The sequence below is a fragment of the Nyctereutes procyonoides genome, unplaced genomic scaffold (genome assembly GCF_905146905.1).
Source record: "Nyctereutes procyonoides isolate TBG_1078 unplaced genomic scaffold, NYPRO_anot_genome, whole genome shotgun sequence".
Lineage (NCBI taxonomy): Eukaryota > Metazoa > Chordata > Mammalia > Carnivora > Canidae > Nyctereutes > Nyctereutes procyonoides.
In genome coordinates this window covers 16,488,820-16,503,596 of record NW_026575052.1, presented here as the reverse complement: position 1 = coordinate 16,503,596, position 14,777 = coordinate 16,488,820, and the positions used below count along the sequence as shown (strand labels likewise).

Here is a 14,777-nt window from a genome sequence, read left to right as displayed (position 1 = left end):
GGAAGAAGAGACTGAGGTGGAATAGGTAGGCTTCAGAGATTGTAAGGGAATGGCTAATTCAGGCACCTTAATGCAGTTTTAACAGGAGTAGTCTCCTAATGCCTGGCAATGTGTTCCACGGTGACAGATCTGGGCTGACAGCCTGCTGTGCTTCATATTCTGCCTGGAAACCTCTCAAATGAGTTATCTTTTTTCAGGAGTCCCCATATCCTCCCCAAGTTTGCCCTGGAACCGACAAGGCCTCCTGAAGTAACAAGCTTCCTAGGTCTCGGCAAGGGAGAAGCACTGGTATAGCTTGTGTCCCTATCTGAGAACTTCTACTTGTCCATCTCCTGCCCAAACAGTAGCCAAAGATACTCATCACAGCAGTAGAGCCACTGCCAAGAGGCTGCTGCGTTTGTAGTCAAGGAATGTCAAGAAGCTAAACACCAGTAGCATGGTTAGGAAATTGGAGTCCCTTCCAGATAGAAGTCTCCCTCCTCTTAGAACAGAGAGCTACAGTTGGCAGAATTGGATAAGAACATGTCATTAAACAAAAACAAAAACAAACAAACAAACAAAAGAACATGTCATTAGCTGCAGTGCTAAAACAGGTTAGAGTAAAAAATTTTCAAAAAAAAAAATTTCAGCCTAGGGGCTAGAAAATTGATTTAATTTTCATATATAAATATATATATAAATAAATATATAAAAAATATTTTATTTATTTGAGGGGTGGGGGGGTAGAGGGAGACCATTTCAAGCAGACTCCCCTTTGAGCGAGGAGCCCAACGTGGGGCTCAATCTCATGACCCCAAGATTATGACCTGAGCCAAAACCAAGACTTGGATGCCGAATAGACTGAGCCACCCAGACGCCTCAGAAAATTGACTTTTAGAGATCAGTGAACTTATCTGCTCACTACCCTCCAAAATGGTTTGGTCTGTTCCATAAAGGCAGCCTCTTTGGAAGCCCAGGGAGCAATCAGGCCAGAACACGACTCAGGTACAGTGCCCACCATATGCCTTTGTTCCTGAGGGGCCTACAAGGGCTAGCTCAGGGAAGGAAAGAACAAGTAGTTAGGTGGGGCAGTGCACTTCCTCCCCTTCCCCCCAACAGCTGCTGTCTTAGACAGCTGTATCCAGCCTGTCTGCTCAGGTTATTAAATATTCATCAGATGCCTGCTAGCTTTAAACATGTAACGACTATTAATCCAGAGAGCAAGAGGTACATGAAAATTCTGGAGAGGAGAAAAAAAAAAAGAAAATTCTGGAGAGAAAGAGAAGGCTTAGAATGATCCAATTCTCTTAATTTCAGGAATCTGGAAACGCAGCAAGGGGTACCTATCGTGTACACCAAAGCTGGGAACTATTTGCTGTGTAAGCTGATCTTCTGGTGCCCACTATAGGTATAGAGACCAGGAGGCAGTCAAGTGAGAGCAGAGACCTGGGTTTAAACTCCAGCTCTTGGGCCCTGTGGTCATCCTAACCCAGATTTGTCAATTTCCCAGGGGATCCCAGGATTATCCCCACTTCACAGGGTTGTCTGTGAAAATTAAATGGGTCACTGCAGCTGCATATGATAATTCCAATGGAATTAGCACAGAATTAAAAGCTTAAAATGGAGGCAGAGACTTCATGCATTCAGAGGAAGCAAAGCCTTCTTTCACAATTCCTTAAAAACAAAGTTTGTATCAGAGGAGACCGCAGGTTCTGGGCTCCAACTCACAGGTGGGTTAAAAGCACAGGAGGTGGGAAGCCTCCCTTAACATGGCGAAGGCCTAACGTCCGACCCTCAAGTAGCTCAAATCTCTGACAAGAGGGGATTATTCTTTCTGAAAAAGGTAAAAACCAAAAGGCCATGGAGCAAGAGGACAGCAGAAGGCAGGCAAGGTGAGGGGAGAATATCCCCTTCACTCTCCCACAAGGATAGGTGCTACTGCACAGGAGGCTCTGCTCTTCTGCCTCTTCCCTATGTTGCCAGCACAATGGCAAACATGGGTGTGGTCAAGTCACTCTCGTGCTCAAGGCCTTCAAATAGCTCCCTAAACTTCAGAATCAAGTCTGAATACTTTGCCTAGCATTTAGCTTTTCAAAATGAGCGCTCACTTCTCTTCCAGCCTCTATTTATAGCTAACATTTACTGGGTGCTTACTATAGGTCACAATGAATGTTTATTATGAATTCATGCAATCTTCACAACAATGTGGTGAAATAAATGATAATCCCCCATTTTACAGATGATGAAACTGAGTCTTGGGAAGGATAGCTCCAAAGCTAGTAAAATTAACTCTGGAGGCAGCAGAATTGATGTTAGTCTGTTTAAAACCATTAATAAGGTGCTGTGTTAATCTGCCTGCCTGGTGCTTCCTAAGCCTTCTCTGACAGCTCCCCCAGGCTCCTTGGTAATCAGTTCAGCAACAGAGCACAGCCACACACTACTGCAACTATTAAAGACTTACTCTCTCCCATTAGACTGAGCTTCTGATAGGTAGACACTGTGAACTGATGGAGACCCATGACCTGGAACAGCCAGAATAAAGACCTAAGTGGCCTCAGCAAATGTTTATTGCACTGGCAATAATATTCCTGCAGAAGAAGCCTCCTTCAAGATAGAGAATGGCTGCATAGGCTCCCTGAGATGGTTCAGGGTGACAAAACTGATTCTAAATTCCAGCATAATCTAGTAGTTGAGATTGATCACAGACTCTGAAATCAGACTGCCTATGCTTAAATCCCAACTCTGCTACTTAGCAGCTACATGACCTTGGGTAAGTAATTTTCTGGGCCTTAGTTTCATCATTCTGTAAAAACAAGACAATATGGGATGCCTGGGTGGCTCAGAAGTTGAGCATCTGCCTTTGGCTCTGGGTGTGATCCCGGGCCCCGGGACTGAAGTCCCACATCAGGCTCCTTGCAGGGAGCCTACGTCTCCCTCTGCCTGTGTCTCTGCCTCTCACTCTCTCTCTCTCTCTCTCTCTCCGTGTCTCTCATGAATAAATAAATAGGATCCTTAAAAAAAAAAAAACAAAAAAGAAAACAAAAAACACACCAAAAAACCAAGACAATAGTTCTTTTACAGGTGGAGAAGATAAGGCATGGCACATAGTAAAGAAACAATGTTAGAATTGACAACATGTAGGCACCTGGGTGGCTCAGTCAGTTAAGTGTCTCCCTTAGGCTCAGGCCATGATCCCAGGATGCTGGGATCGAGCCTCATGATGGGCTCCCTACTCAGTGGGGAGCCTGCTTCTCCTCCTCCCTCTGCCCTTTCCCCTGCTTGCACACACTCTCTGTCAAATAAATAAAATCTTAAAAAAAAAAAAAAAAGAATGGACAAAATGCAGTAGTAGTAGTAAAATATGTTATTTTTCTGATTTTAACATCCCTGAAATCAGGATGCATCCTACACTTGATAACAAAAACAAATTACTATGTTGGTTTAATTGGCAGTATTTTTTCTTTCTTTGCAGTACTTGATACATCTTAATAGTCTCAGTATCAGTGAAATATGGTGTTATCTTACTGAATCTTAGAGAATTCGGTTTAAAAAATGTTGACAGGCACACGCCACAACTTGCTATACAACTGTGGCAAATTACTTCACCTCTCCTACTATCAGCTGCCTCCTTTACAAAAATAGGGACACACAGTAGGCAAGCAAATTCAGTTCTCTCCTCCCTCAGCCAGGCAGAGCTGCCTACTTTCTCTGTCACTTCTTCCTTCTTTCACAAAGTGGGGTCACAAAATCAATGGACAGGAATAGACGGAGGAACAATTTAAATGACTACTTAACAGTGACACTGCCAGCAAACAGCAGCTTGTTTAGGCTCACACAAAGCACAAAAAGACATCAAGAAGAGGGAACCCATGTTTTGCTTTATGGATTCTAATTCCGATATGATCTTTGGACAAAGCCTTGAGGGGCAGAGCTTCAGGGTTTGAGAGTAGGCAGGGAGTACTTAAGTTTCCTGAGCAAACTGAGCAAAACATTTCCACTACCACACCACCTCTATCCCCCTATTCACATGGTACAGAACTCTGCATATGTGCAGGCAAGAAAGTTTTTCGGTCCCAACTCTCAGGCTGCTGTTCCTGAAACAAAACACAGTCTGAATCTGTTTCATTCTTAGTGGCCAGAAAGCCCTAGCAGCTTCTGATGCATCCTTACCCTCATTCTTAGCTTGGGGCAGGGAGTGGAAGTGATAGGAGAAAGCAAGAGGGACAAACACCAAGGCTTCTTGAATAACTGCCATATTCCTAGGTAAGAGGGGGTGAGAGTGTTCCCTCTGCAGTGACAGTCATTGCCAAGAGCACCCTGGAGGAAGATGGAGAGAGCAAAGGATGTTGATGGCAGGGGAAACAGTATGTGGGGCGCAGCCTCGAAAGCCTTTGAAGAACTACATGTGGCTGGCATGGCAGCTAGAATGGCTAGCCTCACTTCCACTTGAGAGCCTGCAGTATAAGCACAGGGTAAAGATGTGATTCGGAGATACCCACATGTGGGATCAAATTCTAGCCCCATCGCTTACCACTAGCCTTTAGTGGTGCCAAAATAACCCAGTCAGCTAGTCCTTATTATTGAGTAGCTACTACATGCCAAAGATTATATTAATCACCTTTAAGTAATACCTACTTCAAAAGGTAGTAGATCTCTACCTCTGTGGCCAATTGATGTGCCAATATGGGCAAGGGTGCCAAGATCATTCTTCAATGGGGAAAAAACAGTCATTTTAATGCTTTAAAAAAAAAGATTAGAGAGAGAGGAAAAAAAAAAGTGTGCATCTGAGTGTGTGTGCATGAGGGGGAGGAGAGGGAGAGAAACTCAAGGAGACTCCCTGCCAAGCTCGGAGCCTGACTTAGGGCTCAATCCCATGGCTCCGAGGATCATGATCCAAGCTGAAATCCAGTTAGATGCCCAACTAGCTGAGCCATCCAGGCACCTCCTGGTCTTTTACCAAATATTTTAAAATGGTCTTTTAAATAAATATTGCTGGGACAACTAGATATCCGCATTCAAAAGAATGAATATGAAACTCCGATCTCACACCATTTGCCAAAGTTAATATAAAATGAGTCACAGACCTAAATGTAAGAATTACTAAAACTCTTAGATGGACACAGGTTTAAATCTTCAGGACCTTGAATCAGACCATGGTTTCTTATCTAGGCAGCCAAAGTACAAGCAACAAAAGAAAATAAACTGGACTTCATCAAAATGGAACTTTTGTGTTTTAAAGAAAATAAAAAGATAACCTACGAAGTGGGAGTAAAACACTTGCAAGTCACCTATCTGACAAGGGTCTAGCAGCAGATCACATAAAAACTTACAATTTAATAATAGAAAGACAAATAATTTAGTTAAAAACTGACACGAGATTTAAATAAACATTTCTCCACAGAAGATACACAAATAGTGGACCAGCACATGAAAAGAAGCTCAACAACATCAGTTATTAGGGAAGTGCAAATGGAAACCACCATGAGACACCACTTCACACCCAGTAGGATGGCTACAGTAAACAAAGCAGAACATAACAAGTGCTGGTAGGGATATGGAGAAATTAGAAATTTCATACATTACTGGTGGAAATGTGCAGCCTCTGCATAAGAGTCTGGCAGTCCTTCCAACAGTTAAGCATTGAGCTGCCAGTCCGAACCAGCAATTCATCTCCTTGATGCATGTTCAAGAAACTGGAAACATTATGACCACACAAAAACTTGTACATGAGTGCTCATAACAGTATTTTTCATCATAGCCAAAAAGCATAAACAACCCAGAGATCTGTCAATGGGTGAATGGATAAAGCTGCAAAATGCACACAATGAAACCTTACTTAACAAGGAAAGGAATGAGTTGCTGATACATGTTACAACATGGATGGAGCTTGAAGACATGATGTTAAGTGACAGAAGTCAGTAAAAAAAGATCCCATATTGTAGGATTCCATTTGTACGCAATGTCCAGATCAGGCAAGTCAAGAGGTAGAAAGTAGATGAATGGCTGCTCAGGGCTGGAGAAGGTAAGTGGGCTGGCGGGGGAGACAGCTAAAGGGCATAGGAATTAAAAAGGGGGGGGCGTGGGAATTCTTTTCTGGGGGTGATAAACGCATTCTCAAATCGATGGTGGTGATGACTATACAATTTTGTATTTATTAAAAACCACTGAATTGTAGTTAAAATGGATGAATTGTATGGACATGATTGCATCTCAATAATCCTAATGTGTCTTTTAACTTGTATTAATAGAAGCTGACCAGAGGCTGCAAGCTGGTAGGCTGCCTATGGGCAAATGTTTGGCTTACAGCAGAGGTTTTACAGGGACTAATACTAATCTGAGCAAACAACTGCCAGTATGTAAAATCCAAATTTCTAGTTTTTCTGGAAAATCAAATCTATCAAAAAAAACTTGTGGAGCTAGAAAAGAAACATGAATGAAAATGAACTTCAAATGCTTGACAGGATCTTCCTTCAGGGGTCCAAGGTAGAACCAGTATAAGTTACTGGAGTAACTCATGAAAAATAAGGGATAACTTGTAATACTTGAAGCTGTCTTAAATAAAATGGGTTGCTTTGGAAGTAATATGCTTCCTATCACTGGTATGAAGTACTGATACATGTTACAACAGGGATGATCCTTGAGAACTTTATGTGAAGTGAAAGATGCCTCACAAAAAACACATGTTATATAGTTCCATTTATGTGAAATGTCCAGAATAGGCAAGTCCATAGAAACCGAAGTAGGTTAGTGGTTGCCAGGGGCTTGGGAGAGGGGAATTGAGACTGGTAACAGGTATGGGATTTCCTTTTGGGGTAATGGGAATTTTCTGGAATTTGTGACAATGGTTGCACAGCACTGTGAATATTCTAAAAGCTACCAAATTGTATACTTTAAAAAGATTAAAATGGTAAATTTTAATTTATACAAATTTCATATCAATTAAGAGTGAAAGGTAGAGAAGACTAAATGAGATCATCTTTATTAACTGCTTAGAATATTATCACAGTGATGTTAGCTACTATTATCAACTTCATTTGATGATAAAGAAATGAAGCCCAGAGAGGAATTAAGGGTTTGGTTTTGTTAAAACAAAGACAAAGGCTATAATGAGGCAGAGTCAGGACAGGTCCCCAATCTTGCCTGGCTTGAAAGCTTACAGGGCTATAATAAAAATTCACAGGTAGTAACAGAAAGCTACAGAAAACACTGAGACCAACTAAATTCCATGCTCAGAAAAGGCAGACCACTGGCAAACCTGGGTCTGCCAACAATTAAACCTGTTTTTCCGGATGTAAATTATAAGCCAAATGATGAAAGAAGCATCCCCCAAATTCTGCTGTAAAAATCACTCTAGGAAGAGTTAGAACTAATTCTCTGCATTCAGAGACTTTTCCCTAAAAATTGCCTTGCCATTCATGTAATCAGTATCAAACTTAGGACCTCCTTGGTGCCCAGAATCATGCTCAATACACACGGTCCTCTTTAAAGTCTCCTGAACTCAGAGGCTCCTGAGAGGCAGGGTGGGAACACTGGATTTCCAAAAAGGCATATTTCACGTCAAAGGCTGTACATGCTTTTGACCTCTCCCTAGTTTGGTCTTGTCCCTTTGGTACTCCCCTAAGCCTAACAACTCACTCAGGGGCAGAGGGAAAAATCATGCAGCTACTTTTTGGATGGTTTCAATCAGCAGGATGGCTTTCTCAGTTGTCAGAGCCCCCGCCCAATCCAAATCAGGGGGCTAAGCTTTCTTAGAGAAAGAACATGAATATTTACTATGTATAGGACACTGAATTAACTGGCCTTACATACAGTAAAACTCAGTTTGTCAATCACTATAAAGTATACATTATCACTATCTTCCCTGCTAGATGTGGAAATAAATGATTTGTTTTAGGTCACTAAACAAAGACAGCTTGTTGATTCAATACTGTTTGTCAGGTTTAATGCCTTTCCTCCTATGCCACATTACCCCTTCCGAGGGTATCCACAGGGTGAAAAATACCCCTTTCTTAGATTAAAAGTAGTATAATATAGGGACACCTGGGTGGCTTAGCGGTTTAGCACCGCCTTCAGCCCAGGGACTGATCCTGGAGACCCGGGATCAAGTCCCATGTCAGGCTCCCTGCATGGAGCCTGCTTCTCCCTCTGCCTGTGTCTCTGCCTCTCTCTCTCTCTGTGTCTCTCATGAATAAATAAGTAAAATTAAAAAAAAAGTAGTATAATATAGAGAATAAAGATCTAGCAACAAACTTGGGCTTGATTAATAACAGTACTAATTATGTGACCCAGGGGAGTCACTTAACCTAAGTCTCAGTCACTTCTGTAATACACAAATAATACTGGACAATTGCTGTTTGCCTGCTCAGTATCCATTCCTTTTTCCTAATAACACCCTGACTTCCTCTTGAGGAATTAGTTTTTTCTTACCACATCCGGGTAAAGTATGAACATGTGATTCAAGCTAATACAGTCTGACATTCTCGCCCTAGAACTTGAACCTCAAGGGAAAAAGAAAGCAAACAGGGCTAGAGTTCACTCATTCTAGCAATAGCACCTAAACAGTTACTCCTGGCTTCAAGAACATTCCTGTGGTCTATCACTGCTGTCTCAGTTCTCTGCAGCCAATCCTGTTCCAATGCCAGATTTTCTGGGCTTCACACTAAATCTGTGAGCCCCTAACATCCTTCTAATAAATTCTCATTTATACTAGTCAGTCACTTTGTTGCTTACAACCAATGAACTCCAAATGAAACACTGTCCCAGAAGATATTTGCAAATGACGTATCAGATAAAGGGCTAGTTTCCAAGATCTATAAAGAACTTCTTGAACTCAACACCAAAGAAACAAACAATCCAATCATGAAATGGGCAAAAGACATGAAGAGAAATCTCACAGAGGAAGACATAGACATGGCCAACATGCACATGAGAAAATGCTCCGCATCACTTGCCATCAGGGAAATACAAATCAAAACCACAATGAGATACCACCTCACACCAGTGAGAATGGGGAAAATTAACAAGGCAGGAAACCACAAATGTTGGAGAGGATGCGGAGAAAAGGGAACCCTCTTACACTGTTGGTGGGAATGTGAACTGGTGCAGCCACTCTGGAATACTGTGTGGAGGTTCCTCAAAGAGTTAAGAATAGACCTGCCCTACGACCCAGCAATTGCACTGTTGGGGATTTACCCCAAAGATTCAGATGCAATGAAACGCTGGGACACCTGCACCCCGATGTTTCTAGCAGCAATGTCCACAATAGCCAAACTGTGGAAGGAGCCTCGGTGTCCATCGAAAGATGAATAAATGGATAAAGAACATGTGGTTTATGTCTACAATGGAATATTACTCAGCCATTAGAACGACAAATACGGGATCCCTGGGTGGCTCAGCGGTTTGGCGCCTGCCTTTGGCCCAGGGCATGATCCTGGAGTCCCGGGATCGAGTCCCGCATCGGGCTCCTGGCAGGGAGCCTGCTTCTCCCTCTGCCTGTGTCTCTGCCTCTCTCTCTCTCTCTCTCTCTCTCTCCCCCCCTCTATGTGTATCATGAATAAATAAATCTTAAAAAAAAAAAAAAAAGAAAAAAAAAAAAGAAACGACAAATACCCACCATTTGCTTCAACGTGGATGGAACTGGAGGGTATTATGCTGAGTGAAGTAAGTCAATCGGAGAAGGACAAACAATGTATGTTCTCATTCATTTGGGGAATATAAATAATAGTGAAAGGGAATATAAGGGAAGGGAGAAGAAATGTGTGGGAAATATCAGAAAGGGAGACAGAACATAAAGACTCCTAACTCTGGGAAACGAACTAGGGGTGGTGTAAGGGGAGGAGGGCGGGGGGTGGGGGTGAATGGGTGACGGGCACTGAGGGGGGCACTTGACGGATGAGCACTGGGTGTTATTCTGTATGTTGGTAAATTGAACACCAATAAAAAATTAATTTATTAAAAAAAAAAAGAAACACTGTCCCATTAGGTTACTGACAGGATAGGGCGGGATTTGATAGATATATTGACACTACCATCATCACAAGTAAATTCAATATGGACTATAAACCAACATATAAATACGGCGTTGTAAATATGGTACAAATGACATGTGAGAAAGATTTGCCTACTCATCACCTCCCAGGCCACCACCTGGTGAAACTACTTTATAGTTAGGATAAAAGTCCCATATCCTTGGGGCACCTGGGTGGCTCAGTGGTTGAGCATCTGCCTTTGGCTCAGATTGTGATCCTGGGGTCCTAGGATCGAGTCTTGCATCAGGCTTCCAGCTGGGAGCCTGCCTCTCCCTTTGCCTATGTCTCTGCCTCTCTGTGTGTCTCTCATGAATAAATAAAATCTTTAAAAAAGAAAAAAAAAGTCCCACATCCTTAACAGAAAGCCACCTTAACATACCTGAAATGGGTCTTCACTACCCATTCTACTCCAGGAAATGCCTCAGGAGTTTTCAACCACCTGAAAATGGAGAAGTAAGAGATGAGCCTTTTGAAGAGGAAGTTTTAAAGACATACAAAATAAAAGATAGAGATCCTGCATGCAGTTTACACATTACAGGAGAGAAACATGCAACTTTAAAGAAATTTTAAGTAACATTTCATTGTGAATATCAATATGGGGACCTATAGGGGCTCATCCTTGTACATTTTTAAATAGCTGAGCAGAAAGCTTGACTTTGGGGAGCAGCAGGTCTAATCTACAGTCATTGAAATTTTACAATGTGTCATTTAAGATGTCAGACTTTGTGCCCAGGTTACATTACAGTTCACTTGTGATGGGCAGGATTATTAAGAGTTATGGCTAATTTATGCGGCAGCATATGGTTTTTCTTTTTACAGCTATTTTTATTAAACAAGTTTTGCAAAGTTTTAACATTAAAATTAACAGCTAAAGAATTGTTTATGCAAGTTGCTGTCACAGTTTATGTAAAAGAGAAATATGTGCTATTAAAATCAGACATTTAGGTTACCTTTGGTTTTTTGCGATGCATGTTAGCTTTACACATCCTGATTCTCTTGCGAAAATTTTCCTTTAAAAAGGGGGGTATAGAGTGATCTCTTTTCATCAAAACAAGACATAATGCCCTGAAAGCTGACTTCAAACCATGGTTGAAAATTCAGTTATTTACACTTTATCACAATCTACAAATACATTTTTTTGTTGGTGTGTTTTAAAAAGAAAAAAATGTCCATCATGCACTGCTGCAGGCAGCTTGGCACTTCATACAAGAGGATTTTTCACCCCCGAGCAGTTTAGGTGGCTCCCTTAGGGAAGGCATAAGAACCCTGAGAATTAACAGAGGAGTGGAAACAGGGCCAACCAATTCCATCATTTCCTCTCTTGGTCTCTCAGGAGGGAGTTTAGAGCCAGCCTATCATGCCAGATCCTGCCCCAGCCCATCTGATTTGTTAACGGCATTTCTGGGATTGGAAGGGAAACCCTGAAGGGCATCCAGGGTTTGCTGAATTGTCATTATCTAAAGGCAGGTGCTATCCCTTTTCAAGCTCACGGAGATTATTTGGTGCATGCTTAGGCCACCTAGGGGCTCTATAGAAGGTGCAGACGAGGGTGGCTGGTACTTTAAACGCTGAGGCCTATGTGTGGAAACCAATCCAAGTTTTGGCTCAGTTGGGTTTCTCTCTCCAGAAATTAGAGCTTGCGGATAGGATGGGATAAAACTGCTGTCAACAACTTCCAGGGGGTGAAAAAGCTTTGGTTATTTTTAAACTAAAACTTAACAACTCGATAAACTTTTTTTTTGGTAAACTTAAAATAAAATCCCCCCCACCACTTTTAAGAATGTCTCCAACTTTTAACAAGCCCATTAACTTTAGAGTTAATTTAAGTTTATTTGAAAGAGAAAACTATTTTATTGTCCACCCAAAAAAAATGACAATTCATCACATTTACTTTGATTAAAAAAGGACTAAACTTTATTGACAAACTGCTGCAGACATTTTGACATAAGTTTAAGCTACCTATTTAGGCAGACTTACACATGTAGCATTTAATCTTCCAAGAACAAAATGGGAGGACGGTACAAATCCAATTAGGACTTTAACTTATGTACAAAGTGGATTTTGATTCCTTTTTCATTCAGCTGCAGTGTCCCTTTTTATATCATGCTAGTGTTGAGACATACTTGACTAACTACCTTGGGAACAGTTCAATATTGACAACTGTCAACTTAAAAAAATCATCAGCTTTTGGCTCCAGTGTCCAAGTGAGCTTTTCATGGAGTGCAGACCTCAGATGGACAAAACACTTTTGTCTTTTTTAAATACTGAAATTTTAAGTATTAGTACTATTACTGAAAGATTTTTCAAGGCTAAAAAGCTCTGCATAAATTCAATCCAGGTGGCCAGCCCCTCTCCCCGAATCAACCTCTTCAAAACCTACTCCCGACTAAGTATCTCTCAACACTGTATGTCTGGGGCTAGATTTCAAAACCCACATAATGAAAAAGTCAGTTTTACAAACCTAATTTTGTTGCTGTTGTTTTAAATCAATTAACGTTAAAAATTGCATCAACTATTTAATTCATGAGGATCTTTCATATTAAAATTTAACCTTAAGATTCAACCGCCATGTGCTTTTTTTTAAAGGAAACATTTTTAGAGACGTCTGAGCTTACTTTTACATGGTGGCACCTACTGCCGTTAACGTTTGTGATTTTAAATCTTAAACAGCCCTGAATTTTGAAATGTAGCCTAGTTTGGGATTCTGCAACTACAACTTTACGGGATGCCTCAAATCAAAACTAAGAGAAAGTTAACAAGCCTTAAACTTCAGAACCTTTAAGCAAGCAATGTCACTTTTGAAACTAACAGGTTTGTGGTTTTTTTTTTACTCAACTTCTTTTTTTTATTATAAAAGGTACATTTCTGTTTATATTTAAACAACAAAGAAAAAAGCATCTACACACTTAAAAAATTAATTCGATATTCCTAAATCTATTTTAACTCATTTTAAAATACTACATACAGAAGCCAGAATGCAGAGTTAAGAATGGAGGAAGGTGGGGAGAAGAAGGGGACCACGAAGAAAAACACTTAGACAATTACTTGTCTGTTGTGGGTAAAGCAACAGGAATCCTGGGAGATACAAGAAATCAGTAACAACTTTGCTCATAACTGTTATTTTCCCCTCATGTTTGTTTTTAATAACGTCCATATGGGTGCTCTCTGTAGGCTCCCTTCACTGGCCTAGCTGGAGGGGCCTTCAGCGACGGCCTGGTTCCATTCCAGTCGTCTTGGCCTGTGGGGAAAGCAAGAACAATTTATAAACCACGTGCCATTGGCATGCTGGGATGAGCAGGAGTAGGTCATATGGTTAAGATCACCAAAAACACTGATTTGCTTCCTGTGTCTTGCCACATCCCAGTGGTCCTCACTTTTCGCTCTGTTTGGCCTTCTGGAATGAGGCAATTTTGAGTGGACAGACAGAAGGAAACAGCTCAGAAAAGGCCTGGAATCATCTTCAGCAAAGAGGTTCTCCACTGGCAACATGAGCTCTACTCCAACCCCCAAACCTGGATAAACCAACACCTTGCTTGAGACAGTAAGGAGATGAATCTCAGTGGGTCCACAATGTCCTTCTTCCCGTTCCCAAAAGCATCTGGCAGAAAGCCTTGGGTAATGTGGCAACTTTGCGAGGTCTTTCAGACTGGAAATCAGGTGGCCTCCCTTTCCACCAGTAAGTCAGGTTTCCCTGTTAAGAAATGTCCTCTGGCTCTCTGGGAGGAACAAGCAAGGGCCACATTTCATGAGGCCTCCCCACCAGCAGAGCTGGTCCACTGCTCTGGCGGAGGGAAGTACAATTGAATGTATTCATAACACTGATATGATGGAGAATTCATTATTTCTTTTCTCATGCAGTAGTCTAGAGAAGCCAGATAACCTGGCTGACATCCTCAAATGGTTTTCCTCTGATACAGGGAAAAGCCTGAGAGAGATGATCCCTTACTTCTACAGCTGACCTCTTATGAACAGGAGTTGTGATTATGAGCTTATTCTTCCCACTCGCCCCCATACTTTACCTATGCCAGTTCATCCCCAATGTATTTCTCCAGCTGCCTGCATTCACAAATATGAGCCTCCATCTCTACAGGTCTAAAACCTCTATATGGACCCGCAGTCCCACAGAACCCTATGCAAGCCTATTTATACCCTTAGTATGATAGGTACATCCATTACTTTCCAAGTGGCTTCTAGTACTAACAAGACAGTTTATTTTTCTAATTCTGTTTATAAAAGGTAGAAATCATAACAGATTAACTGCAGCAACATCACACCAGGAGCAAAAGAAGCAGTCTGACTCTTTCGGTCCAGTCTGTTTTCTGGCAAAACAGAAATGTAATTTAGTCAAACACATACAGAGGCCCCGTTGTGCCGCCTCACCAATGGAGGGAATGCCCTAGGGCAATCCCACTGCCCTTTTAAACGGTGGCCTCAGAGCAGTGCAGCGTTACTGATGGCAACTGTCCAGTACCATTTAGCTAGAATTGGTAAAAACCATTTCTCTAGGCAAGCAGCTGACTGGCTACTACATAACTGTGCTGAGGAGTAAAGCTCAGCTTGTCTGTCAGTGGGAGCTCTAAGAGGCTCCCCACCTCCTTCTTTTCAGCTAGGGGTAAGGAGAGACTGTTTACTAGGTCTTAAGATGAACTGTCAATTGCTGAGCCCCTCACCAAGCACTCTGGAACTCCCTCAGGTATGTTGAAAATCCTTGCATTTAAAAGGCTGCTCTCTCTGCACCCATTGCCACATGGCACTCCCTCTGGGGCCCAT

General features: G+C 41.8%; 1 protein-coding gene across 2 annotated transcripts in view; it reads right to left on the bottom strand.

Annotated features, from left to right (window-relative positions):
• Positions 1-14,777, bottom strand: part of KHDRBS1 (KH RNA binding domain containing, signal transduction associated 1) — a 40,533-nt gene that overhangs the window by 3,041 nt on the left and 22,715 nt on the right. The window contains exons 9-10 of one of the 2 annotated variants that reach the window (XR_008665293.1): positions 13,053-13,245; positions 10,387-10,446 (exon numbers count right to left, since the gene is read on the bottom strand). Coding sequence is in view for 1 of the 2 variants with exons in the window: in XM_055332017.1 (XP_055187992.1) it covers positions 13,148-13,245 (98 nt within the window). In the remaining variant the exon portion in view is untranslated. Of the gene's footprint in view, positions 1-10,386; positions 10,447-11,893; positions 13,246-14,777 lie in introns of those variants that run through there. The other variant, XM_055332017.1, reaches the window with a different exon arrangement.